General features: G+C 37.9%; 1 protein-coding gene across 9 annotated transcripts in view; it reads left to right on the forward strand.

Annotated features, from left to right (window-relative positions):
* Positions 1–27,935, forward strand: part of EHBP1 (EH domain binding protein 1) — a 225,677-nt gene that overhangs the window by 139,753 nt on the left and 57,989 nt on the right. For 8 of the 9 annotated variants that reach the window (XR_774823.1, XM_010574733.1, XM_010574736.1 and 5 more), the window contains 4 exons: positions 3,325–3,503; positions 4,143–4,191; positions 10,326–11,240; positions 13,174–13,317. Coding sequence is in view for 8 of the 9 variants with exons in the window: in XM_010574733.1 (XP_010573035.1) it covers positions 3,325–3,503; positions 4,143–4,191; positions 10,326–11,240; positions 13,174–13,317 (1,287 nt within the window). In the remaining variant the exon portion in view is untranslated. The remainder of the gene's footprint in view (positions 1–3,324; positions 3,504–4,142; positions 4,192–10,325; positions 11,241–13,173; positions 13,318–27,935) is intronic. The other variant, XM_010574737.1, reaches the window with a different exon arrangement.

A 27,935-nucleotide genomic window follows, 5' to 3' on the forward strand; every position in this document is an offset into this window, starting at 1 on the left:
GATGCAGCCTAATATTTAAAGCTACTGTCCTCTTGTTAACGTAGAGTAATGATCTGAATGGATAATCTCCCAAGAGGAAAAATGCATACACTATAAATTGTATTAATTAAGCTTAGAGAACATGTGAAAAAAGAATAAAGAGACTTCAGTGCTTCTGTTGTCTGTGAAACAGCTAGTGCTGACTCCAGCTGATAAATCCACCCACACAATGCTGCATCTAGATCTGAGCTAGCATGTGAGGGACCAGCTCTGGAACCTCTGCACTTGCTGTACAGTTAATCTGCAGCTGGATAAAAATCAGTTGCATTAGATTCAGGAACCTGTTGATCAGCAAGCAGATCTGGCAATCTGTTGTGGGCATCTCATGCTTTTAATGGCATTTCCAAACAGGTTCTCAGGGACTTTGGCTTTTGAACTCAAAAAAGCCAAGTCATGGCTGCCGTATGGTTTAGAATTGTGTAGTCAGTGCTTAAAAGAATTATGTAAGAAAAAGCTAATTAAGTTTTCATTTCATTTGATGAGTTCCTACCAATCTTATAGAACAAATACAGGCTAGAAATAGGCACTTGGTAGTAATTGTGTTTGCACTGAACCTGTAAGTAATATGTATAACCTGCAGGTATCGAAAGAAAATGTTTTTCATAATGATGCTTCACAAAAAAATCAGAAATAACATTTGTTAACCCTTCTGAAGGGATGTCAAGTGCTCATGCACAATTCTGCCATTACTCGTGTATCTCCAGTGTGTCTTGAGTTGAATGCTTTTATCATAGATTAAATAATGAAAGCTTTGACTCAGGTGGTGAATAAGAGCATAACATTATCATAATATTAACTTCACCTTTATGCAAAAAACTTGGAGTACTAGGTCTGGAAAGAAAGCTGTATAGAATTTCTGCTTTATCAGCTAGAGAAGAGAAAACCATATAAGTATATTATGCACATCCTAAATCTTGCATGTTCTGGATAAAATACTTTTAGAAAATCTGAAGTAAATGGAAGGACAAACGTGGAAGAGAAGTTCCAACTTAAGTATAGATTTTTCCAGGAATTGTAATCTGGATTTTAAAAAATGGATAATTTGTAAATAATATGCAAAATTCTGCTAAATTTATTGATTTAATAGCTTTGGCTATCCTTTTGTAAAACCTAGTTTTAAGATCAGTTACATCTTCAGTTTGTTAGCTGTGTAATTAAGGTATTTGAATGGTAATATTGCATAAGGCTATTTCAGAGTTAACTGGAAAGTATTTAGGTGGTGACTGGAGCATTTAACATTTCTGTAGAGAGTTTCAGCAGCAAGTATTAAGACTTTATAGTTGACATTTAATATGTCTGGCAAGTAGTGCTCTATGGTTTGAAGAAGTAGCTCTGTGCTTTAAAAAATTGTTAGAATATCATTTTTCCACATCTTGATAGTGCTATTTTAATGATTTTCTCCCAGCAGTGTTATTTCCATATATATAATTTAGATAGCAAATATATTTTAAGTAATGTGGTACCTTAAATTTGGAGTCAGTGGTTAGTTACTGGTTTTTGCTTCAAGTTGTAAAAAACAGGAGAAAAACCTGACCTTAGTTACATCACTCTGAATCTGGAGTAACAGTCTGGCAGCTCCTAAGCAATATTTGTTTCTCTGATTAAAATCTGATTAATGGTGAAGAAAGTTTATAATTTATTGCTGCTTTGTCTTCCCTTTTTTGTATATCCCTGTTAAGATGTTAATTCAGTGTATTTAGAGATATTTGTCTCATCATTAATGGATTTGTTCATACTGATTTGAATCGTTGACAGGATTAAAAAAAAACCCAAAACACTTTTTAACAAGTTATTTTGTACATATAATCCGGTATTTAAAAAAATCCCAGCAAGGTATACATTTTGCATTTTCTAAATGAGTTGGCAGTGCTTCTGTCTGATGATGAGGTAGGTGTGTTTACAAAACAACTTTTTCAGGGCTGACTGTCACAGTAAATGAAAAATTACTTTCCTGGTTCTGTATATTTTCTTCCCCAGAAGCAGCAGTGAAAACATAAATCAGTTGGTAGCTAGCAGCTAATTGCTTAGCACTGCCATACTTCAGTCAAGTGGGGGCATCGTTGGTCTTTCACAAATAGGTAATATGGCCAAAAGGATTTACTTGTTCAACTTAAGTGGCTGTGATATAGTAAATTACTTGCTCTATTTTTATCATAATTTGGGAACTCTCTAGCTATAAGGTGCATAAATAGCATGTTTGTTGTGTATATATGCTTGTAATTATATTACATTAAAAAAATAGGTGGGCTCAGTTCTTTCTCTATAATTCAGATTTTGGATTTATGTCAGTCAAATAATTCTATCTAATTACATCTAAAAAGTTTTTAAAGTGACAACATTTTTGTCGTGAAATGCGTGCATATTTCTTGAAAACATAAGTTGCAATCAGTAAGTTCTCTGCTGAATTTGAGAAACAACGGACAGTCTGACAGATACCAAACGCCTGAATTATTTTATTCCATTGTAATTCTTGTTTTGTGCTAACAAAAATGTTACTAAAAGTGTCAAAGTACCCTTTTAGGAAATGGTCATTATTAGCTAATGATACTTGTTAGAAACCACCCTCTGATAACAATTTATGGCCTAAATTCCCTTTCCTCATAGAAAAGCTAAAGCCTGGAAGAGGAAGCTCTTTGGTATGGTTGGAAGTGGCTGTTTAGAAACACTGTGCCTTAATTACCTTTATGCAATCACGCGCTTAAATAGGAAGAGCGCAGCCAAAAACTTTACACTGGAGCCTATATGAGATGAATGCATTAATCATATGTCACAGATGCAGCGACTTTGATCCCCATGCCGCAATAGAAGATCACAACTCGGGGTAAACTCTGCTCCTGCTATGCCTCGCTTTTGATCCAGTCACAGTGTTATCTTCATTACAAGTGAAAAGGCTTGTGGGGATGTTTTTCTGCGGCTGCATTTTGGGGAATCTTTTCAAGGGTGTGTATCACAGGCTGTGCAGGACTATGTCTTAAATATTTAAGTGTGGTGCTTCCACGGGTACAGTTCTTGGCCTGCTCTCCTGTGTAGATCTGGAATCCCGTATGTCTACATCCTTTGGAGACAAGTGCCAAGGGCAACAACTGGAGATAATAACTTGCGATTTGTGTCTTTTGCAAGTTACAGTCACTGTAAACTGACAGCTGTGAAGTACCTAAACTCACATCAAAGGACACAGATTCTCTAGTTAGGTCAATTAATGTTAATTCTCATCTTCCATTAAATTCCTTTATCTTCTTCTCTTTTTTTCTTTTCTTTCTTTTTTTTTTTTTTTTTTTTTTCCAGCCAAGCCCAATACCAAGTCCTGTTTTGGGGAGAAAGCCAAATGCTAGTCAGTCACTGCTTGTGTGGTGCAAAGAAGTTACAAAAAACTATAGGGGAGTGAAAATCACCAATTTTACTACATCGTGGAGAAACGGTTTATCCTTTTGTGCAATATTACATCACTTTAGACCAGACCTAATGTAAGTTGTATACTCTTTGCCTGCATAAGCTGTCATAGAAATATGTAACATTTAAGTTTACGTAAAAATCAACTCCCTGTTCATTTCAGGTGTTGAACTGTTTTCACCCTTTTCTTTTAAGCAGGGAACCACCATCCTTTCTAAGAAAACAGATTTATGAATGCTCAAACTTTATGACCTCTTTGCTCTCTCTTGTTGCATAAACAATTGTTTCTCCCCTGTCTGTGATTTGTTTTTCTTTTCTTAATCGTATACAAAGAACTGACTTCAAAATGATTATGAAAATTGTGCTGGTGTTGAAATGAGATGAGAGGAATAAGCCTGTAGCTCTTTGTACGCTGACAAGGACGGATTACCTCTTGGTAAATTTGGTTGTCAAGGCCGGCCTCTAGTCCCTGCCTTAACTTCTCTTTTAGATGGAAAGCTTCAGGCAATGAAACATGTAATCGGTGTTTATTTATTTATTTATTTATTTATTCCTTTAATTTTCCACACTATTAGTTTTGTTGATTGAATTGCTGTGAAATTGCTAGTTACTGTATGATATTATTGTATGTCAAATTTTTAGATTCAGTTTGTTTTAAAACTGCTGCTTTTATCAAATACTGTACATACCCACTGTGCCATTTTCCCCCTCAGTGACTACAAGTCCCTGAATCCTCAAGATATTAAAGAGAACAACAAAAAGGTAAGAACTGCCAGGGGGGGGGAAGACATAGCTTCAATTTTGGCTTCACTGCAGGTTTTTATTAATTTGGGGAAAGTGCAGTTGTTTTGTAAGGTCATAACAGCGGCTCACAGAAGGTATTCAACCTCCTGCAGTTCAAATCGGATGCATTATTGACTCTCGTTTGTCATGGTCTTTAACATTCACAACAAGTGCAAGGCTGGCATTGGAGTTTAATATTTGTATGGCCTACATTAACCGTGAAAGCGGAGGAAAGGGCTGGCCAGCCCTCTGTGATCACTCCTCTGATATTTCTAATCAGCTACGTAATTAAAAAAAAAAAAAAAAAGAAAACGTAACTGCTCTTGGTTTGTTGTACACAAGACTCCTCTTTCTGTTGCTTTAATGGGGCTCCATGCATTGGTCACGGTTGATGTTGCTTTGATGGTGATTTTTGTATTTTTAAAGATGAAATTTTACACCTACTTCTATACTGCACCAGGTGAGTGAAGTGGTGGATGCCACATGGAAAGTTTGGCATAAAAAGTGTTGAGACAATACTTCGCAAATAAACCAAAATATTAGCAAAATAGTTAATAGCATTGTGCTGATCAGCTGTTTTAAACCATTCTTTGTATCTTTGTGATGCAAAGATGTAAAAAGTTTCTCTGGAAGAAGCAGGAACTTGGTTTGGGCATCACCAGAAGACTTTCTATTTCTGCTCACTATTTTAGGCATGTTACAAGCTTTGGTTGGGCCCTAGGGACATGTTTAGAAATGGTAATTTTCATGTGAGTCACTGATAATGAAATTGTTCCTGAAGATCATCTGAAAATTGTTTTTAAGTACCTGTCTTCTCAATGCTGTGATTTTATTTTTATACAGCTTTAAAATCACCATATTTAATTGGGATGAAGGCATAAAAATGTACTTTGAATAAATTAATTAGGTTCAATATTATATAGCAAATTTAACTAAAGAGTATTAGATTGTAGATATGTGGAATTTCTGAAAGTGCTTTATTAAAATTCATTTGTGTTTAGAGTAATTATATTTTAATGTGTCTGCACACTTATGTGTTAGCCAGGGAGTTATTTGTCCTTAAAATAATACTTAAGTATCATAAATAATAAAATACCTCTGAGCTGCTGTTACCTAATGAATGGTTTGGCCAATGATATCTTTTTCATAATAACACTGGGTCCTATGATGACCTAAGTGGATTATCCATGACATCACAGTGTTTTCTGTGACCATATGTTTTTGTACTTCAACTTCTGCTGAGCATCCGGGCTAATTAAGCCGGATTATAAAAAAAGAAAGAATAGATTATTAATTAAAAACATTAGCGGTACGATCAGTCATCTTTTCTTTATGAAACTGTGATGGCAAACGGTGAACTTTCTAGCCCGTCTCTCTAACAGGATATAGTTCCCAGGACTGAAGAAGTAATAATTGTTGTTATTGTGCAGTTTTTTTTCTTTCATCACTTTGCAAGCCTTCGCCTGACAGCTACATTGAGTATCTCAGTTGCTTCCTGCAGATTTATTTCCTGGTCTCACGCAGTTCTGCCTGATAACCCTGCATGCCCTTGGTTGGAGTGAAGGCAGCACTGGCAACAATGGCTGCCTATAAATTCCATGCAGATATGTAACACATTTGACAATGATTCCTCCTAACCAATTAAAATAACATCTATGGATGAATAGGACAATTTTCTTTGTCTGAAGCAGCTCTTTCCCGCCCCTTCCCCCTGCCCGGGAAAGGAGGTAAGAGGTGACTGTGACTGTAGATTATAGGTTAACCCATAAGAGTATATCTTTTAGAAGTGCATGACCTTGTTTGTATATTAATAAAAAAAGAAGAAATCTTAAGAGACAACTGTTTCAGTGCAATTACTGTGTATAATTACACATTGAAATGCTCTGTTACAAAAGGCACATCACTGGAGCTTCTTTATAGGATGCACTAGTCATTTGCCAAATTGGTGCTGCCACTGATGCTGAATAAAAAAGGGTATTTACCTGTGACATCTGATCTTGGCCAGTATGTCAGTGTGTTACATAGTTGGGAAATGGTTGGAATCCTGCCTGTGGTGCTTGTGCTGATGGATCCCAATTGATGTCTGTCAATCAGCTTGTCAGTAATTAAAAAAGAAAAAAACAACTTCATCAGGAGATAGGTAAATATGTTTAGTGTCCTGAATATACATATATGTGTGTGTGTGTATGTATTGTAATTTCTGCAATATAATTATATCTCTAAAAAAACCCAACCCCCAAACCCCAGACAACTACTCCAGATTACATTAGCATCAGTCAGAATTCAGATATATTTTTGGCGCATTGTGCTAATTGCAAATTCAAATTTCTATGAGGAACAAAAGAGAAACCAGGATTATCTTTGAGAAAATTAAAAACATTACAGGGATACCTTCCTAGCTGATCCAAAGAGTTGTGGTTCTACTTAAATGTCATATGTATCTAACTATCCATATAGCATTCCCAGTAACATTAACCGACTAATTTTATTTACTACGTCCATTTGACTATTAGTAAATAATAATGAAAAAATGTTTTAAAATTACAGCATACGGGCAGTATAGTCCCTTATCAAGAACAGAAAATTTTCATATTGCTAATAACTCGTCCTACACTTTAAAAATGTAAGCTACTAAACTACACTTGGCTGGAGCTTGGAGGGGATGAAAGTGGAAGGGCACAACAGTATGGTTCTAATAATAAACTTCTGGTTTTAATTACTTTATTGTTTAGAGAAGCTTGTTTCATTTGAGGGATTATTGTGTGGAAATAGTAATATATCTTCTGGATGTTCAACTGGCACTTTCAATTTTTGTGGTGCTTTTTATTTTTGCTTTTTTTCCCAGTTTTTGACCATTTCTACTAAATTCTGCAATGCATTTGAACTTGATTGTCTTGACAAAATATTCCATTTTGCAAGGAGGGAATCCTTTTAGAATATACGTTTAAACAGAATTACAGGGATAGTATTGAGTCAAAATGGAAAAAATTCCTTACCTTTAAGCTGGCAGCCATATTTTTATAACAGGCATTCATGCTCACTTCTACTACTTGATTCCACAAAATCATAAGCACGTATTTAATTGTGTGTGTAGGAGTTGCTTGTTGACCTTGGTGGGATCATGCAAGAGCATAGTTAAACATGCATATATAAAGGTTTGCAAAATTAAGGCTTAGTTACATCTTTGTTTAAAAAAATTAATTTGACTTGGAAAATTTACTCTGTTAATACCATGTTACAAACTAGTTAGAAACACTAGGCCTTTATAAATATGCTGGAATATCAGGAGGCTCCCAGCTTTTCTAACAGTGAAGGAGAACCCATCTCACACTGCTATATGGACACATACAGAACATATGATTGCTATTTATAGAACTAATGACTGTAAAACAGTTGCATGCCAATCTAGATATCTAGTGTACTTTAAAAGGAGAGAAGCAAGAATGTGTGTTGTCCAGAATGAGAAGGAGAGGGGATGGGAAATAAGTATCTAGCATCAGCGGGAAACTATTGTGTTTAATCCTAAGCATCACCAGAAGAACTGAGCAGACAGTAAAAAGTGATTGCAGCTATATTGAGAATATCCATCATTCCAGAAACAATCCTTCTGCTGTAGCGTTACCCATGCTAAGCAAGTGCCTTTCCTGACAACTCTGACATACTGTCCTCACCTTCATTTTACAGACCCTAGGAGATATTCTTAGGATTTAGTTTTATTAGCATATAAATAAGAAATTAAGAGTATAAAAGAGTTCAGGTCAAGTCATGTCTATGGGCTTTGGCTGCTGTGGACTGCTAAGCCCATCCTTAGGTCCTTTCATTCTTCAGATGGTAACTCCCACTACCTTCAGTGTGGGGTAATGGGTTATGTATGCCACTGAATCAGCACTGACCCACTTAATCAAACAACAAATCCTGGTGTTACCTTTAGTCCACAGGACAGCACAGCTGGCTCACTACACTTTCATACCCAGCCTGTTCTCTGCTGGTATATGAGCATTCATCATTCCTGGTACCTGCCATGGCTTAGGCTGCCCACCTAAATCCCTGCACTGCTCTCCTTTTAACTCTCCTTTCTTTGTGCTCCTTATGTCTGTTCGCTCCCACCTCTCTTGTCTCCCTCTCCTCCATATCCAACCTGAGCCTGCTCTTCCAGCTCTGTGCTCCAAGACCAGGTAAATGACAGCTGTCCCTCTTCTACAATCTCAGTTCTTTCCATTCCCTCCCACCCATCATTTTCCTGCTATTCTGCTCCGTCTGGAGCTTTGCATCAGCAAATACGGCAGATATGTTTTCCACTGCTACTCCTGTATCTAAGCACAGCTCTGCTTTTATAAATGGCATAACAATCTCTGGTAATGAACCTTCCCAAGAAATTATATCCCACCAAAGGCCAGCAATGATTTTAGGCCAAATCATCTTGCACACAGAGAGCCAGAAGGGCTTAAAAATATTCAGATAATTTCTAGGTCTAGGTAAACTCTGTGAATCATTTGTTATAGTGATACAAAAATTACTTCACTGAAAATGCTTTAGCAAGTTATACCTGAGCATGAGGGGAAGCACAAAAAATTTCAGGAAGATAAATTTCAGCTCTCAGAAGCAGAGTTTGAAAAGTGGCTGAAATAAAAACTGTTTGACCCTCGAGAAGGGAATGACATTGCAATGGGAATGAGAGCTCTGCCTTTTTTCAGAGCAAGTAAAATAACTGGGTCTGCCGGGAGCCAGCCAGGCCAGACCCACATTCTAACTCACCATTGAACATTTACTAGTGTGAAAACCAAGAGGATAAAAAAAAATGATAATTGATTTCTCTTTTCTTTCTTTCTTCCACCCTTCTAAAACTACATAAATTAAGGAAATAGTGTAAAACTGGGGTGGAGTTGAAGCCAGGGATGTGTGTTATTGTTTCCTTGTGGAAGGACAGGTTCTCATCCATGTCTTAAATTTAGCACCTGGTTTTGTTCAAAATAGTGTAGGAATGACAGTTACCATTTTGGACCCCTTCAGAAGAGGGTGAAAAGGAGCTGCAGAATTACTGAGGGAGAAGTCCGAGTGCTTTAACTGAGTGCATCTATGCTAACAGGAGGCCTTTTTAAAGGCTTCCTTGAAACACAATATTGTCTTCCAGGGTTAATCCAGGATAGCAATAATTAATTGTAAATTGAGAAACGGCTTTAATTCTTCAAAACTAGAAAAACCTGATGCACCAAGTCCACTCACTTAAAGGGCTAGCAGAAAGAAGACAATGTGGCCTCACAAAGTAGGAGCCTTGCAAACTGTTTAGCTCTTAGAAATGAAAGTGAAGTGGGAGTGAAATTCACTCTTTCTTATAGCTTTAGCAGCAACAAATGTTTTTAAAATGCATTTGTTTGGTGGATTAATGTGATTTATGTCTTGTATCAAGTAATCTGTGGTGGCGTTTTTTGGCTATCTGAACATAGTTTTTCCTCAACACAAATCACTGCAATTACATGACCAGTAGAAGGGAGAAGGTTGATCACCAGTGATAAAGCCCAGGATGGATTAGTGTCGTGTTTCTTATATCTTTGTTCCTTATCTTAAAAAGCCACCCTTAGTTGCTTTTTTTCTGGTCCAACTCTTACACTTTTTTTATTTGCTTGTTTCCTGCTACTTGAGTGAGAACCATTTAAGATATTGGTAGGTTTTCCTACTGCAAGCAGAAGGGCTTTTAAGTTGCAGTGTCATGAACAGCTTTTTACTTATGAAAGTGGCATAATTTTGAGTAACCAGAGACTTTAGTAGAGTATGGTATTGAGGTATGTTAAAAATATTTAAAACAGTGCCATTTGAGTGTCTTTACTGGTCATATTCTCTCGATTTGCGTTGCTATGAAGATACCCTGGCAGATATCTAGAAGCCATTGGGAAAAAATTGATGAGTGGGATGTTGGACTGTGCAACAAAAAATAGTAACTACTGTAATGAAGACAAAAGAATAATAAGTAATAGAGTTGAACCCATACTGTTCCTGTAATACTGGGTATGTTTAAGTCTTGCTTATTTTGACTGAAACTTCCCCTTGCATTCTTGAAATGTTATGGTATGTAAGAAACTGCTGTATTATAATCTTTATTTTGTCTGTTTTTAAAGGCATATGATGGGTTTGCCAGCTTAGGAATATCACGATTGCTGGAACCTTCTGACATGGTTTTATTAGCAATACCTGACAAACTGACTGTTATGACCTATCTCTATCAAATAAGAGCACATTTCTGTGGCCAGGAATTAAACGTGGTTCAAATAGAGGAGAACAGTAGTAAAAGCACATATAAAGTGGGTAACTATGAAACAGACACAAACAGTTCTGTTGACCAGGAGAAATTCTACGCAGAGCTGAACGACCTGAACCGGGAGCCCGAGCTGCATCCGCCAGACAGTGGTTTGGCAGACTTTGCTTCTCAGGATGACTCCGTATTTGTAAATGACAGTGGTGTTGGTGAATCTGAGAGCGAGCATCAGACTCCTGATGACCATTTAAGCCCAAGCACAGCTTCCCCTTCTTCTCGCAGGACTCGAAGTGACACAGATCCACAGAAATCCCAGCAGAGCTCTGGAAGGACTTCTGCATCTGAAGACATTGGGAAGTGTAGCAGTACAGATACAACACAAGCACAGCCTACATTGGGAAGGAAGAAATTGCTGATCGCTGACACTTTAGACTTGAGTGACTTGGCACATGTCAATGATCAAAAAGAGGACGTGTGTCCCACAGTTGCTTGTGAAGATAATGACAAGAAGAGACGCCAGAGCTCAGACAGTACTGTTGGTTTCTCAGAGCAAGAAAAGCTGGGACGTATAGGATCCACAGAGAGCACAAGAGCAGATCCCAGTTCACCTGTCACAAAGCCAAGTTTATCTCCTACTTCTAAGCTTGGATATTCCTATAATAAGGATACGGATCTTGCAAAGAAACTGCATGCTTCTCCAAGGCAAACAGAATCTGAATCTGACAATGATGCCAGAACGGCTTTAAATCATGCAGATCAAACTGCAAAAACATCCCAGGTAAGAAATTTAAACTTTCTTATGCCTGTGAGTCAGGATGGAGATGCTGTTCAAGTTCTTTGTAATTTTGTAATTTACACCGTATCTTCAGTATAGAAGGTGAGGTGAGCAGTGTATTTTTATTGTTGGGCAATAAATACTTTGACTGAAAAGTAGGTGGTGCTGAAAAAGAGCCATTACATGAAAAAGTAATTTATAGGAATTGTCCTACTGTTAATTATTCCAATCTCTCTCCAATTAAAGGAAGTTATGTTCTCAACTATCTGAAAGAAGTTGGCTCCAAGACTTTTGCCACTGAATGTGGTAACACCTTCCTTCTTAGTATTGCATACTGAAGCAAAAACTGGAAAAAGACTTATTAGTTCATTGATCCATATTCAAAAAATATAAAGTTCTGAATACCTTAAAATATAACAAAGATATTTCAAAATCTTGTCTGAGAAACCACATAGCCTTGTGAACATCGCCACGACGGTGAGGTAGAAACTCCAGAATATTGTCACACTGTTCATTGAGCGGCCTTAAGCACGTTACTTAACCACAATCTTTTTCCTTTCTATAAAGATAAAAAATATATGCCCACCTGCCTTGCAGATTTGTTGTAAGGATGAAAGTTGAATATTATATAAATGCTGAGTATTATCAGTAAAGCATATCAGCACAAAAATATGTAAAAAATGTTACCAGCCCTGTTTACAAAAATGCCAAAGCAGGCTTATAATTTTACACCTGTGAAGAGCATTCTTGAGTTTTGGCTTTGTTTGGCTTTGTGCCAATAGCTAGTCTTTTGGTAGTGTGGATGGCTTCAAATATTTTTATGTTTTTTTCCTGAGTAAGTGCCATAAAGATTCATTTTATTGCAAGAGAAGCAGCCCATAGATGGGTGATAATGGCCAAATATTAGTTCTATAGCTAGCTAATTTCTTTCCCTTAATCAGTGAAGTCTCATGAAGTTTCTCTTCATCACTTTTGTGTACTGGATGAGAAAGGAACAGCTTGGCCCATGCAGAATAATAGAGCAGGAGGAGACAGGATGTCTTCTCTACAAAGATTTTCACGTGCAAGGGTGTAATAGGCCAAGAGAAAGGAAGAGATGACTTTAAAGATGGTTGTTAATCATCTGTGTGTTTGCACATGGTAATAAAATCTCAGATGTGAGCCTCAATCTTAATCTTGAACACTCAGTTTGTTGGTTAGAGTCAATGGTCTCAATTTCCATGTGGCTGTTGCAGGAGCACAACCTGCAACATCTGTCCCAGCTCTATGTCATATAAAGGCCTAGAGACACATTTTCCCAGATTCTTCACAGTTGACCTTGACTAAGAAGTCAGCATTTGGGAGTATATATGTATGGGAGCTGCTCGTGTTGCCTGTGCAGAAGCCCCCCTTCTGTTACTTCTACTCTGCAATATAAGCAGTCATGTGTATGAAGAAGGGACTTTCTTGTGGATATTCATAGATGAAGTAGAAGCAGATATTTTTGCAGGGTTTTTGCCTTGTACCCAGCCTCTGTGTTCAATTTAAGTTATAAATGTGCGATACCCATGTAAGTAGCCAACAAAGTATTATATTTGCATACATATTAAAGTAAATAAGTAAACACATAGCACATGTTTAACATGGCTTCCATTAAGCCAATTATTTTTTTTCCACAGTTGTAGTTTAAAGGCATTAAATGTTGATAGAAATTAAGTTTTACGGGGAGGGGAGAGAACTCTTATTTACATTATAAAGGCCTATGACTTTTTTTTAATTTTACATTTTGATCATCTTTACTTTTCATTTCTATAGAATGCTCTGTCACCTCATGAAGCTGTAATCCATGTGACTCCTGACCTTTATTATACAGGAAGGCTCCCGGCTATTAACTACTGTATAAACGTTAAGTACCCTGAGGATGCCTTGCTGTTAATTATATTTCTTTATTTTTAAGCAACGTATGTTGTCAAGACAGGAAGAACTTAAAGAACGAGCAAGAGTTCTGCTTGAGCAAGCAAGAAGAGATGCAGCTTTAAAGGCAGGGAGTAAGCAACTAACCAATACGATCATCCCAGCCCGCAATAAGCAGCTGAATGATGTAAGAAATATTGGCCAGTATGGCAGTTTACATAGTTAAAACTTATTGTATGTGCATATGCTTTTGTGGGGGGCATGTCCTTGCAGAATATTTCTTTTCCACGCTGAATTACTCTGATGTGTCATGTACCCTTAGCTCACTTTTAAAGCCTGTTTCTCTTGCTGTTATGGCCAACAGAAAGATGCCATAGACTTCACTGGAAGCAGAGGTCTGGGAGCTCCTTCTTTGATTGGCACTGCAGTTTCTAATGGGATGAAAACCAAAAGTTACTTGTTAAATGATAGTGAAGTAATTTATGCTATTTTTGATTACTTCTCTTTTTTCAGTTAATGTAAATGCATTCCCTGAGCCTGTGATGTCAGCTACTTGCTGCTTCATAAGTGTTGTTGCAGTGAATGAAGCTACTTGTGACAGTCTTGTAAAAGGGTTGATGGAACAATTCCTTTTTATCGCCAAAGTTGATTATGCTGGTGAGATGGGAAAGAGCTGGGGAATGAGCTCCAGTGTTGCAGCAGCTATGGTTGCACGTCCAGTGGCCTCCATGGTGACCTGGAAGGATGCATACTCTCTGGAGATGAAAGCTAATTAATTTTTATGCAAACCTTTGCAATGCAGGTTTTGTGATTCTAACTATTGCATGTTAGAGACTGTACTGGCAACTGAGAATGTAAATGTAACTGAAAAATAATGATACAGAGAAAGGCTTGAATCTTTACTGATTCACATCTTTCAGAGCCTAGTCCTGAGGGGCAGATACTGCTTTTTACATAGATGGGATCATACAATCAAAAAGTGAAGACAGTGATTTACATGTCTCATTTCATTCTCTAAACTATCTCGGATCCATGCTGTACTTTTTTTTTTTTCCTTAACAATTCCTCTCCCCAAACTGACACTTTTTTTTTGTCAAAATATATTGATATATGCAGACAAGTCTTATTTGTATAATGATAACATGATATATAAGCAATTTTTTTATTACTTTGTATTTAAGTTTTTCCTAGATAAGTATATTTTAGCATAAATTTCACTTTGGATTTTTTTTCAATTAGTTTTTCATAAAGCAAACAGCATGAGAGGAGGGATACTATAGGTAGCTACTCAGGCAGAAACAGCTGTAGTTAAAGTTGCCTGACATTTCTTATTACAAGCTCCTATATTCAAAGGGTTTATAACTTTGCTAGTATTTCATTGTTTGAGCTGAAATTTTCCCCATCAGCTCTCTGCCTCAGGATAATAGTTAGTTATTTATTTAACTTAAAAAAAACCTGTCCAACTGTTTCTCTGTATTAGGTTGGATAAAGCATTGTTTTATCCATGTTAAAAGATGTCTTATGGGAAGAAGGTTCCATCCCCTTGAAAAATCTGTTCAACACAATCAAAGTTGTATTAAAAGCACAGTCTTGTCAGAGGGCCTTGAAGTTCAGAAAAGTTGGTAAGTGTCAGTAAAAATTGTCTGTATGGACACAGCACAGCAAGAGCATCTTTTACTGTTGTTCCCCTAAGGATCAGGGCCCATTCTGATGCAGATCATAGTATTGGAAAGCAAAACTTTCTCTTTTAGACTCAAACTCCTGCTGATGAAATCCAAACAGGAGGAAAAGGAGCTACCCACTGGCATGCAGAGGAGAGATGGCAAGGAGGTAGATGGCAAGGTAAAGTTAGACAAAAATAGAGACTCTGTCTAGGCCATGAAAAACAGCTGCAGGACAGGAGATGGGGACAGAGTTTTCAGGGTGAGAGTGTCAGGATTGCATAGTTCAGGCAGCCAGATTACCCATGAGACCTTACTTCATTTATTACAGAAGCTGAAAAATGAATTAGAAGCTTGCAGGAAAGGGAAGGGCAGTCTTTCAGGGCTGCTCTGCAGAGCCAAAGTTTCTTGCTGCCTCCATCAGAAGCACTCTACCTTGTTGGGAAGTTACCTTCAACCCAACATACTCAAGGTGGTGGATTCCTTGATTTCTGATTTCCATCCCAAGATTCTTGGGGACTGATTTCTGGAAGTTTTGAATGCACCCAGGTGTAGCCAAGTCAAGGAGAACTGTGGTGTGAACAAATGGTCCTGGTCCCTCTGAAATCCTGGGCACTCTGAGCAAACAGGTAATGGGCACTCTTGACTTGAGTTAACTGTAACATAAGAATAACTAAAGCTCCTCAGATCAAAAGGGTGTTGTGGAGATGTAATTTGGAAACTCTTAGATATTTTAGTGAAGAGTGCCTCAGAAATGCTCTGGAAGAAATCAGTAATTCTGTGTTCAGAGAAAAGTTTGCATAGTGTATTTTAAACAAGGTGTAGGGCAGACAGTGAATGATGAGGGTAAAGTTAGATTCATTCACTGAACGTTGTCAGTCATGGCCACTGAAAAAGACAAGTGTCCTTTAGAGAAAAAAAAGTATGGGTTATGCAATTAAAGACTATACAAAATGAGAACCAATGTAAGGCTGTACAGCTAGTGTAATTTCAACATTTTCTAACTTTTGAGTGCTTGTCTACTAAGTTCAACATTCTCCTAATGCATTTCAGTGAGAAGCATGCATTGTGAAAGGGAGGTGTCTTTAATGGAGGCTGGTATAGTATTCACATTTCATATATTATATAAAGTTGATATATAATAATATTTATTATGTAAAGCTGTATATAACATATGCATATGTTATGCACATATCCATACACGTGTATGTTTGGAATGAGGATGTATGTATGCATCAACATATATAGATATAAGATAAAATACATTTATTTCTGTTTTTCTTTAACATATTTGATCTTAATAGAGATAAGATGTTTCCATTTGATGTAGTTGTGCCAGTTTACTACAGGTCATTGCTTATTTGATTGTTAGAAAATAGTACAGATGTATTTCTATTCAGTGTTTTCTGGTCATTAAGGTTAATGATAAGAACTTTGACTTAAAGCAGTGTTGTATGTGTCAGTGTGCGGTAACGTGTAGTAGTGCGTTATCCAAATGAGAGTTACGATAATAAGAATCAGCATTTAGTAGCAGGAATTGGACTAGGCTCATTTTTGGGATGGATTGAGAGGGATTCAAAAGAAAATGGTGAGATATTCCAGGGCCAGTACTTTTGAAAGTAACTCTTGAAGTTTGCAATTGCACCTTTTTTGATACCTTCACAAAAAGAGCTTAAGCAGTCCAGTCTTTCAGAGTGTGCTCTGAAAATCAGTCACCCCAGCTAAGCTAAGCCTGCAGAGTCATTAGTTACTTTTGAAAATCTTGTCTCGTAAGCCTTGCTGTTACCACTTTACATTTGTCATACAAGAACTATGAATTGCTCTTTTCTCAGTAAACAAGTGAGAACAGTATACAGTGTGGGGGGTTGTATTTGCTGCTTGAGGCCAACAAAAGGGAGAAAATTTCCAAGTCTGTGCCATGGTCATAAATACAGGTTACTTGGTGTATGCTCACCTGATTTGTTTTGGTAAAAGTCTTTTGAAAAAAACCAGCGTTTCTGTTTCTCGTCTAAGCATAGAGCAAATACCTTAGACCTTCTTCAGCCTAAGCCTTACCCTTCCTCTGGTAGAACCACTACTGTGTTATTTTTTTCAGTAGTCATGTACTCTGGAGTTGCTTTTCTCTTTTTTTTTTTTCTTTTTTTTTTTCCTTTTTAAAAAATCTCTATTGTCTCTTTATTGACCACTAGCTGGCCTCTCATGAAGTACGGGCAGTTTTGCCATTCTCTTGGCTGTTTACCCCTTTTTCTTGAGTCTTCTTTCTTGCTACAGTGTGCTTCCATCTTCTCATGTTTGCGCTCTGGGGCTAGGCCCATGTCAGTATTCTCAGTTGCTTTACTTTTTTTTTTTTTTTCTTTTTAACTCAGAAATTGATGAAGTTGTGGGAGCAGAAGATTAAGGCACTGAATTTGCTCATGTAACTGTTAGCTCAATCCCATTTTCCTCTGAATCACATATTTTTCATTGCATCCCAAGCTGTATCCTCTACCTCTTCTTTAGTTTGTGTCTTCTTGTTCTTTCTTTCCTCTCTCTCGGACTGTATTTCAGGTGTCTGCCCTGGCTACTTCAGCTCCTCTTCTTTTCCTTTTTAACTTTTCTTTCAGAATACCTGCTCTCTTTGCTCTTTCTTTCATTAGACATCTCCCCTCTGTGCCTTCTGCCCCATCATCTTCCATTCCTGTTCAAGCCACCTGATTTAGTCCTGTCATTCTCTGCTTGCTTCCTCTACTCGTATCATATTAGCCCCTTTTCTTTTCTCCCATCTCTTCCCTACTTGCAGCAAGGTAGTCAGGTAGTTGTTTTTTCACTGTTAGGTCTGCTCATTTGGTGCTTCTCAGAAGCCTTCAATCTGCAAGCTGTATGCATGCAAGCCAGCCTGTATGGAGGTATGTAAGCCTGTAGGCAGGTATTTGAAGCCTAAGAAGAGACCGCATTGATCAGAAACTCCTTGAAACATGCTCATGGTTTGGGAGGATCAGAGATATGTCCTTAAATTGTTGTAGCCTTTTGGAGACTGGAAGAATTAGCTTAAGAGCTCTGTGAACAGTTACTGATCCCCTCATGGATCCCTTTCTCTATGGTAGATTTATAAACAGCTCAGCCTTTCTGCTTGATTTCTTGATGTAGGTGTGCATGTAGTGACTCTTTTACAAGATGCTTCTGTCATTTCCAATCTGGTATAGCAGCTGTAATCACTTAGCTTTTAACCAGGAGAGCCTTTTTATTAGCTTACTCATTTTTATTTAACTTGCCTTTTCTCATGATGAATATCACAGGGCTAGAAGGGACATATCTGCTCCCACCAGATGCTGTAAAATATCAACCTGTAGTGATGGTTGTTAGCAGCAGCAGCTTGGCTGGAATGTGATGTTGGAAAAGCGAGGAGACTGGAGGTGGTCTGTGCAACCTAACTGGCAAAGTGGCAGGCTAGAGGGGACCATAATGGATGGGAAATATTCAGGAGTCACAGGGCTAAAAGGTCTTTCCAGCAGGGATCTCTCACTTGCAGAACATGGAGTGGAATCCATAATTCTTGAATCTCAGCATAACTCCACTGTCAGCAAATTTCTGCAAGGGCCGGTGGCAAAATGTTTGTCTTATTCTCCTGTAATGACTGGTCCACATAAAGAATGGAAATTTACTGCAGCTGTCATTTACTGTGTAAACTCAAATGGCAATGGTTATGGAGTCAGCATGATTACAGAGAATGGAATTAGGAGTTAAGAAATTCACAGGCAACTTTAATTAACCTCCTTTGTGTATATACATTATGATGCAGTCTTTAATTATGTGATCACATACTATTTTCCCCAAAGCAATTGTGTCTTATTTAGCTTAGAGGATTGAGGACCTCCGTCCTTCTGGTTGCAGAAATTGGAAAGTAAACGGCAAACGAAGCAGGCGTTGCAAGGAGCAAAAGGATGAGGTCACGGTTAAGGTGCTCGAAAGAATTAAATGTAATGCTGCCTTTGCCTCCGAGCTCCTGATCAGTGCTGCTAAGTCTTTTGAACCAAACTTCCTCCGAGTGGTCACTAATTGTGTATCCTTCCTTTCTGGATCGCCGTTTGATTTGCAGATGTATTGAGCATCCAGGTCTGTCAGGGAAATCAATTGGAGCTATGCTTGAGACACATAAAGGGCTGCATAAAGCTTAGTATACTGAAAAAAAAAGAGGTAATAGGCTTCCTAGAGGGAGCACCCAGTGTTAGATCCTTTTAGCTGGATCTCTCCGTCTCAGTTCTCATCCGAAGAACAGGGTAATAACACCACCATGGGGTGTTGTGAGAAGGGAATGTGATTAATGCTTTCGAGGCACTTAAATACTGTAGTGATGAGCACTGTAGAGAAGCCCGTGAAAAAATTAGTAATTCTGCCTACAGAGCAGGATTTGAATATTGTGGAGTAAAGAATGGTGCTACATATTGATGGGACTACATATTGAACAGTGAAAATAAACCAGAGTATTGAACCCCACTCGGTAGAGCTCCGATCTAGGCTGAAGATCAGGGGACAGTAAAAGTAAAAAGTAGTGCCATGGCAAGGCTCTATACTAAGGGATACAGAGCAGGATGAAAATTAAGATTGTGCCCACTAGTTTTATTTCTGGCATCTCCTAAATCGTGTGTCAAATTCTTTTAACTTGTTTTTGCAAGGTAGACAGCTTTAGCAGGGAATGCCGTGTAGCATGGAATTCATGAAAAATAGTGCTCATCTGGCAAACGATGTGTTTTTCTTTCTAACATGGGCCACGGATTGTTCCTGAAGTGATTTGGGTTTTGCCTGAGCTAAGGATTCCTCCCTGGTGAACTAAGGTACAGGACTGGGCCATATAAGGATACAGATTCAGCCCAAAATTTTGCGTATCTAGGATCTAGCACAGTTTTGTGATGCAGGAGTTCAATAGCATGATACCCAGAGGGAATCGCTCTGTCTTTTGCCTCTTGTGAAATAGTAAAATAGTAATTCTTTCTTCACAGCAGCATTCGAGGATGACGACACTAAAAATTGTGAGGGACTTCATTTGGACAATAAGTATTAAAAACCAGATTAATACAAACTGAAGGGGTGTTTTCAGAGAGCAATCCTGATGCCACTGCTGTGCTTAAACGCAAATGTTGCTAGCCTGCTTTCTGTACAGAGAAAGATTTGGTTTTATTTATCTCTGCTACCATTATTTCATATTTATTCAAGCTGAATGACAGCTATAGCTGCCCAAATATATATTAAAAAAAATAGGTTTGAAAGAGCAGTGGGGACTATATTCAGCTTTTGTAGTAGAATTTGCAGATACAAAGTACTTTACCAAATAGCTGTTACCTCCAAACATGCAAACACTGTATACAGAGGGCAGCAGGAACGGGCTAAGCCATGAGATTGTTTCTTTCTGCTCAGAATATTGCTTTTTATTACTTCCTTGCTCAAAGGACTTGTTGCAGCTGTATCTAATTCATATTTAATAAGCTCCTTCTACTTCAGGTGTCAATCTGTTGTGCCCATTACTTTTCATTTTCATAAATATTTGAGTACAGAATGGTAACTTTTTTAGCATCCACAGTGGACCAGTGGAAATGGATGTCTTTATAGAAAGGCTTCAGAAAGTGACAAAATCTGAAAGGAGATGAGTTTCTATGCTCTTACTATAATTTTGATTGCATACATTTGCACAGATATAGGGTACGCCAGCTGCAATAAAATAAAAATAAACACTCAGAAAAAAGCTTTAATAAATGGTCCCATTTATTGATCATGCCCTGCAATAATCTGCTGCCCCTCTGCGCTAAGAAGCTCCAAAGTGTCCCGCTGTAATATGTGAGCAAAAAGTAAACTCTAGCAGACATGAACAGAAGTGGTACAGAAAGCAAATTCACAGTAGACAACAAAAATAGAATTTTATAATTTGATTGAAAGATGCCTTAAACTCAAGTTAGCATTGCAGGTATTCTTTCCTGCAAATACTTTAGCAGGTTCTTGAAAATGAGTACAAGATAGCTTTATTCAGTAATTTTTATTCCTATGTGAAACCAGAATCCCTACTTCTGTTGCATTAGGAAAGGCACCTAGCTCATCAGTGGATTTTTTTTTTTTTGTAGTCTCCTCAGTTGGAAAATAAATGTCTGTGATTGAGGTGGTAATGTTAATTCAATTAAGAAAACACTCCCAAGTTACTCCTATCTTGTTTTTCTTTAAAACACAAAGAGGCAAAATCTAATCTTTATTAATTAAACATCTAACGTTAATTTTTTTAAGTGTAGGACTTTACAGATGGCAACCTTGGTCTTTTAATATTAATTGGAAAATATCGATTGAAAAAGACTACGTCTGTCATGCTGATAATTGCAACCAGATTTAGATATGATCACCAGATCTTCCTGAGATTACAAAGAAGCAGTTACCATCTAATTGGTAAAAAGATTGAACATTATTTTGGTAATCCCTGAGCTTTGGTAACTTATTCCCTGTTGTTCATTTATATGTCTTGACTGTATCCCACTATAAAGTGGCTAAATATGGTTTAAGCTGATAAGACTATGCTGTATAGTATTTACATTTCATGAGCATTCCAAGTTTTACACCTGTTTTAACAATATACTTTTCTTTAAATGATGGTTAGACCTGCTGACTGAACACTTCAAAACCACAACTGAACTGATATTTACTTCTTTATAACAACAAGCTAAGGTTGAGATAGCCTGATCTCATTTCCTTGATGGCAAGAACAAACAAGTTGTTTTATTTAACATTACTCAATACATGAAAAATAAAAATAATCTGTAACTTTCCAAGAAGGTTCTACATCTTTTGACTTCATATTTGATATGTTTAAGCACTTTCTTACTATGAAGTTGTGATATTCCACTGTACAAAAATACTGCTATAGACAACTCCCTGACGTAGCTGGGAAAATAAATCAATTAGTGCAAGTAAACTCATTTCTAAGAAGAATTAGTATGCGCCGTCAGTTTTATACCAGGAGGGATTTAATGAATAAAGTGTAACCTTTGATAATGCAAGACAAATGTTATGCAGTTTGAGTTTTAGATACAAATGCTTGAGATTCTCGGCTGAATTTTATTGCTGTTACTTCAGTAATCTGTATCTGTTTATACCATTTAAGCATCCAGCCTAAATATATAAATAAGCAGTTATTTACTATGTGGATGTAAATTCAAGGTGCTGCGTCGTCTGCAGCCATAACATTAACTTGTACGCTCACAGAAAATAGGCTGTCAATTTGTTAACTGAATTTTAAGATCATCTGAACAACATAACTTCAAAAACTTTAGCATCTTCTATCCGTTTATAAATATTAGCAAAAAACTGTCCTAGTGTTTCAGAGCTATCCCTTTGTGTACAAAGCAAGACCCAGGTTTCTTAGCATCTGGAACGCTCTTTTTCTATCGCTGCTAATAACTGTGGACGTTTTCTGTGTGGATGTTCAGTACACGCTGTTGTGAATCCCAGGATGATATCGCCATTACTTAGAGCTGTATTTTGCATTGCCTATTCTGTTATTGCTCAGCATGCACAAGGGTAGAGTTAAAATCTTTATTCATTTCATTTTAAAATGTTTCTTTTGTTCTCCTTATCATGTTCTGGCTTTCCCAAGGATATATGCCTTGAACGAAAAGTCACATGTGCATTACTAATTGTGTGCCATTGTATTTACAGTTCCTAGTGGTGGCACTGTGAAGCTACTAATTCTTTTGCTTCACTTGATGTAAAATAATCTGAGTGTCTTTGATAGCAGTGAAACAGTATTAATTGTTTTGTACATTTCTTGGTCACTCTTCTTAGGTGGTCTTCATAATCTATTAGAACTTTCAGCCAGATTTTTGTAATGTCATGCCTCCAGCAGTGATTAAATTGGTAATTAATGAACAGTCCTTGGCAACATAAACCACATCCCGTTAATTTTCCCTTTTGAGTTTTTAGAAGTTGTCGTCTCTGTCAGAAAGCATTGCGCCACCTTGCTACGGCCCCTTGGCATGAAACCACAACGGCTTGATTTTTTGCAGCCATTAGCAGATCAGAGCAGTAATTTCACAGTATTTTGGTCAGGGTAATTATAGTACCAAGTACCAAGTAGAGTTGGGAATTCACACAAGAAGTCCAGAAATACCAGGTGAGCTTCCTTGTGTTCACTGGGACGTTATGATTAGTTTAATTGGGCTTTGTTTGATTTCAGCCGCAGAGACTCTTTGTGCCACGGCATTGCAGCCACTTTCCACTTTAGTGTTTCTGACCTGCATTGACAGGAACTGGTGCAAAAATGAACTCTTTGAAGTGGGACTCTTTGGAGAGGGCAACTAAAAAAGGGGAAGAGTGATGTGTAAATAGTTTACTGTAGCAAAGCTCGAAACCACACCAAATACCCTGCATTTTGCAGGTGATGTGATTCAAGATCTTTTGTGTTTTCAGCCAGAATGGATATTTCTACTACATTCGTGCAAATGTTTAATAGATTACTGCATTTAAAAACGCAATCTTTTTTTAATCTCTGGCTTTTATATAGCACCTGCTATTCTACCTTCCTTTGAAGATACAGTCGTTTCTCCCACCAGAAATACTGCAAATCATCTCTTTAGTCCTGCAAACAAATCTGGGCGAATGCATTAATGAGACTGCAGCTGCACTTAGTAGTTCACATGTCACAAAATAGTAGGTAAAGGCATTCATACTTGAGTGACTGACTATAGGTGTAGCAGCCTTCAGCAGTACATTGTGCACATTAAAGTTTAAATAGTCACTTGCCTGTTGGCTTCTGAATGAAAGGACTGTCACTGGTCACTTCTCCTGAAGCCTTAATGAAACCAAATAGTTTGCTGCGAGTTTGGGCCTAACCATTGGGGTGTTTCATGCAGTCTTGTCAGTTGATGTTCATGAATTGACTTGAACGGAGATCAAAGTGTTTCTCAAAATGGAGAAGGGGGGAGAGAGACAGCTCCTTCAATTGCACCACAAGAGCTAATCAAGCCATCAGTTCTTTATGCACTCTGCATGCCTTTAGAATTTAATACCCAATGGTTTGTCAGGACAAATTGAAATTCGGGGGCTGGGGGGGGTGGGGGGCTCCTCGTCCCGCTGCAAATAAAATACGCACTTCACTCTTCTGGAGGGTTGTTTTGATAATTTTACAATTTAATGTAAAACTGCAATGTTGATTAAATATTTGGGGTTGAAAAAAAAAGTTAAGGCAAAGGATTCAATGGGCATTATACGCCTTAGCGCTGATTAAAGATCCAAGTTTAAAGTGAAAGAGAAACTAAACTCAGCGTGATTTTTTTTGTTTCTTTGATTGCTAATGAACTTTTTTGCTGAAACATTTTAAATTGGATTCAGAAGATAGTTTTTTGAGTGTCAGTTAAAACAAAGTCATGTGAAAATGCCTCTCTCTCCCTCCCTCTCTTTTTAATTGATATGATTTAGGCAGAGGAAAATGGTAAGGGGGATTTTTCTATTGCAGAAGCAATTTTTAAGGGATTTAGTCTTATTTAGCCTGAAGGTCTTCACACTAATGAGAGCACTTAAGTTACGTCCAGGCGTTGATTAGACAGCTCATCTATCAACTGGAGCATGAGAATTTGTATTTTAGGTACCTTTTCTACATTATAAATATATATGCTTTTTTTTATTACTTTTGACTTTATTTTCCAGAAATTTTTAATTACCTTCTTACACATCCAAGGTGGCTGTAATGCAGCCGACAGAGCACAAACGGTAACAGGGAAATACTCTACATTTGATGAGAAATAATATCAAAACTGTATCTGTAGCAATTGGTGTGCCAAATGCAAATTGCTACCCAGACACATTCCTTAAACTGCCACCAGCCCCCTTAAAGTCTAAATACATTTATTCAGGGAACAAGGAATTATATATATTAAAAAATGCCCAACTACCACAGCCCCCCAAAATTGTGAACACTCGCTCTACCTGTAGGGTTTTTTTGCCGTGCTTAAAACACAATAGTGTCTTAATTATTTTCTGAACCGTTCTGAAAAGTATAGCTTTTGTAACTTTTTGACATTTCAGATTTAAAAAAAAAAATTAAAACGTTGCCACCAGCTTGCACTATGAGCAGCCTGTAATAACAGTTAAAAAAGCTTTCTGAACTATTTGACAAGATTTCTTAGTGCTGAGGCCATACGCTGTAGCCTTTAAGCTATTTCTTCCTATCAGTTTCATTATCACCTGCCTCTGAGTCTCCAATATCATCAGTAAGCACATGCAGAATCATAATTATGCCATGTACAAGTTCTTTGATAACATGTACAGTTTTCTTCTTAATTCTTTATCAAATGCATTGATCGTGGCATGTGTGCATTGATCCAGGTCCACCATCTGGCTGTGTGTGATAAGCACAGTGGCATCTTTGCATTTCCACTGTCATTCATTGCGCTACAATTTGGCTGCAGGGGAGTAGTGGCTGGGATTAGCCCTGTTCTGCTACTTACTTGCATTTTAAGTTGACACCTCTACAGCGGCTCAGACCACATTACAAACTGAAACACATACGCACGACTTAGTGATGTGACACTCCTCAATAAGCTTACTCCACTAGCTACTCAACAATCTGTAATTGGATTTGTAGGAATAACAGCAAAAGATTTCCTAAGAATTGCTGGGGACAGAAGGTGAAGTTTTCTCATTATTGGCAAAAGGCTAGGTATAGATCCTAGGCGATTGGTATTTTCCATTAAAAAAAGCTGCCAGCAGTTTGCAGGACATTTTCAAAAAAACCCAGCAAAATAGGATGCAGGGAGGCGTAGGGTTTGCACTTGTTCTTTCCATTCTCATCACACACAAGCAGACTGGGATCCCGCCACCCTCCCATGAAAATTAAGAGAAGGGGGGGTGGAAACAACTTTCAGAGGCACCCTGCAGCCCGCTCCGCTTTGTTCAGCTGGGAGTGAACCGGGAGCATTCCTCAGGAGGGCATGTCCTCCTCCCTCGGCGCGGGGTTGCCCGCCCGAGAAGGAAGCTTCCCAGGATAGCAGACTGAAAGATGCTGCTCTCCGGCTTATGCATCCCGTATACTTGCCAAAAGTCTTTGTTTCATAACGCCACTTTTTTTTTTTTTTTTATTATAAAGTCAAGTTTACACAAGAGAAAATCCCTTAAGTGGAGCTTGATGAGTGTTGACTCCTACAATGAGTAAGCATCTTTTTTAACTTCTGTCTGTAACTCGGCTGTGGAAAGGCACAGAAAATACTGTCTTTAGACTTATCAGTCTGAGATGGGACATTATGCCCTGTCTGGATGGTGGCACTATTTCAGAATATTTCTCAGGCTGCATGGTTGAGACCTTGTTTGTGGGTAATGCCAATAGCATTGACAATCATGGTGACAGGCGTAACAAGCTTCTGGATCCTGACGCCTGAGGTAATTGTTGTCCTTAATTATACTTCCCAGATGAGGGAGAGCACAAACTTGCCTAAGCAGAGAAAATTCCAGGGAAGAAGTTAGCAGAGGGCTTTGTCACTGCTTTTGGTTTAGATCGACTTCCTCAATAATCTTTCTTGGGAGCCCCGTCGGTAGGCAAGGCTGCCCTCACATTGTTCGCTGGCGGAGCACCTTGCTCTTGGTATCGGTGCAGGCGAGTGAGAAGAGGAGAAAACAGAAAGCGTATTTGGAATTAGATATTTCAGCCTGTCCTTAGAACTTGCCGTAGAGCCACGTGCAGTGTGAAATAGAAATGCTCGCCTTGATCGTCACGTAGATGTGCAGCTCCTAAAGGGTTAAACGGGTTAAATCTTATTTATCTGAATAGAACTGCAGGGCTGTTTTGCAGAATGCTCTTGCACAAATACCTGTGGTTCACTTTGACGTTACAATTTTTGTGTTGGTTTCTTTACTTTAAATACTTGAACTGTTAGACCTTTTACTTTTTTCTCCGAGAAAGATGTATTTGTACCAGATTAGAAAAGCTAAACTGTTTCTTTACATTGAATAATCAGCCTGTCATGACAAATCTATCTCCTTCTGCATGAGTAGGTGCCAGTTTGACTAGCTTCTTTTAGGCTCACCCTGGGTTTTAAGCTGGATCCATGTGCATGACTGGCAGTGCATTTGTTGGGCCAGATCTAAGGAGCCAGAGAGCGTTCAGCTCCTTTTTGCCTACAAAAGAGCAGCCAGACAACCAGCAAGAGGCCTTGGATGTAGCACAAGGTGATACTTAGTCAGCCATTCTTTTTTTCAAATATATATATTTTTTCATTCAGTAAACTAAGAGTTTCTCTATTTCACAGTGACATGAGGAATTAAATTATCAATGGATTGTTTTTCTACAGCCAGCATTCTTCACACCAGAAGTACTGTACCAAGTGAATTGTAGGTTTTCCAGAACAACATAGATTATATTAAAAAAAGAAAGAAAAATAAAAAATTGCTGGCTAATATTTCTTTAAAAATATCTCCTAGGTTTAAGGAGATGTTTTCCATTTTACAGCCCCACAACCCCATTTTATTGTGAATTTTGGGGGCTTTTTTTTTCTTAACGGGGACAGCTTTGTTAAGACATTGCTTGTGATTCTTCCAGGTTTAGACTTTGGGCTACTTCTGTTTTCATTCTGTCTTGTCTCATTAGTCCATCAGTGCCATAGATCGTAAGCCAATAGCTGCTTCTTTATGACAAGTGATTTGATGCTTTTTGTGATAGACATTCATGAAAAAATATTTTCAAGTTACATACAGTTTATTGGTAGTAAGGTAGCTGATGTAGACACCAGGCAGAAGGCAGAAAATATCTAAGACGTTTATGTGTTTCTTTGCTGACCACTTCCTACGATCTGACTAGCCACAGAAATCCAAAGCCAATGCGCTTTTGTTTATGTCGAGTGTTTTCTGCTTAGCACTTCATGTTTTGCGCACTACCTGTGTATTTTGAGCTGTTCTGAAATGGTAGTAGAGACCAAACATAAATGTGGTCCCCAGGGTGATCAAAGATTTAATCTGAGCAGATGGGACAAACTTGAGAAAGATTTTGACTTTCCACTCTGTTTTGCAACAAGAAAAGCTGATTTTTTTTTCTCTCATCCTTTCTTTGTTAGAAAAGGCAGAGATCAGGCCATCCCCAGAGAAATGAGCAGGTGTGGCCATTTACAAGCATGTCTGGTTATATTATAAACCAACATAAGAAAAGTTT

The sequence above is a fragment of the Haliaeetus leucocephalus genome, unplaced genomic scaffold (assembly GCF_000737465.1).
Source record: "Haliaeetus leucocephalus isolate CR32 unplaced genomic scaffold, Haliaeetus_leucocephalus-4.0 Scaffold450, whole genome shotgun sequence".
NCBI classification, from domain to species: domain Eukaryota; kingdom Metazoa; phylum Chordata; class Aves; order Accipitriformes; family Accipitridae; genus Haliaeetus; species Haliaeetus leucocephalus.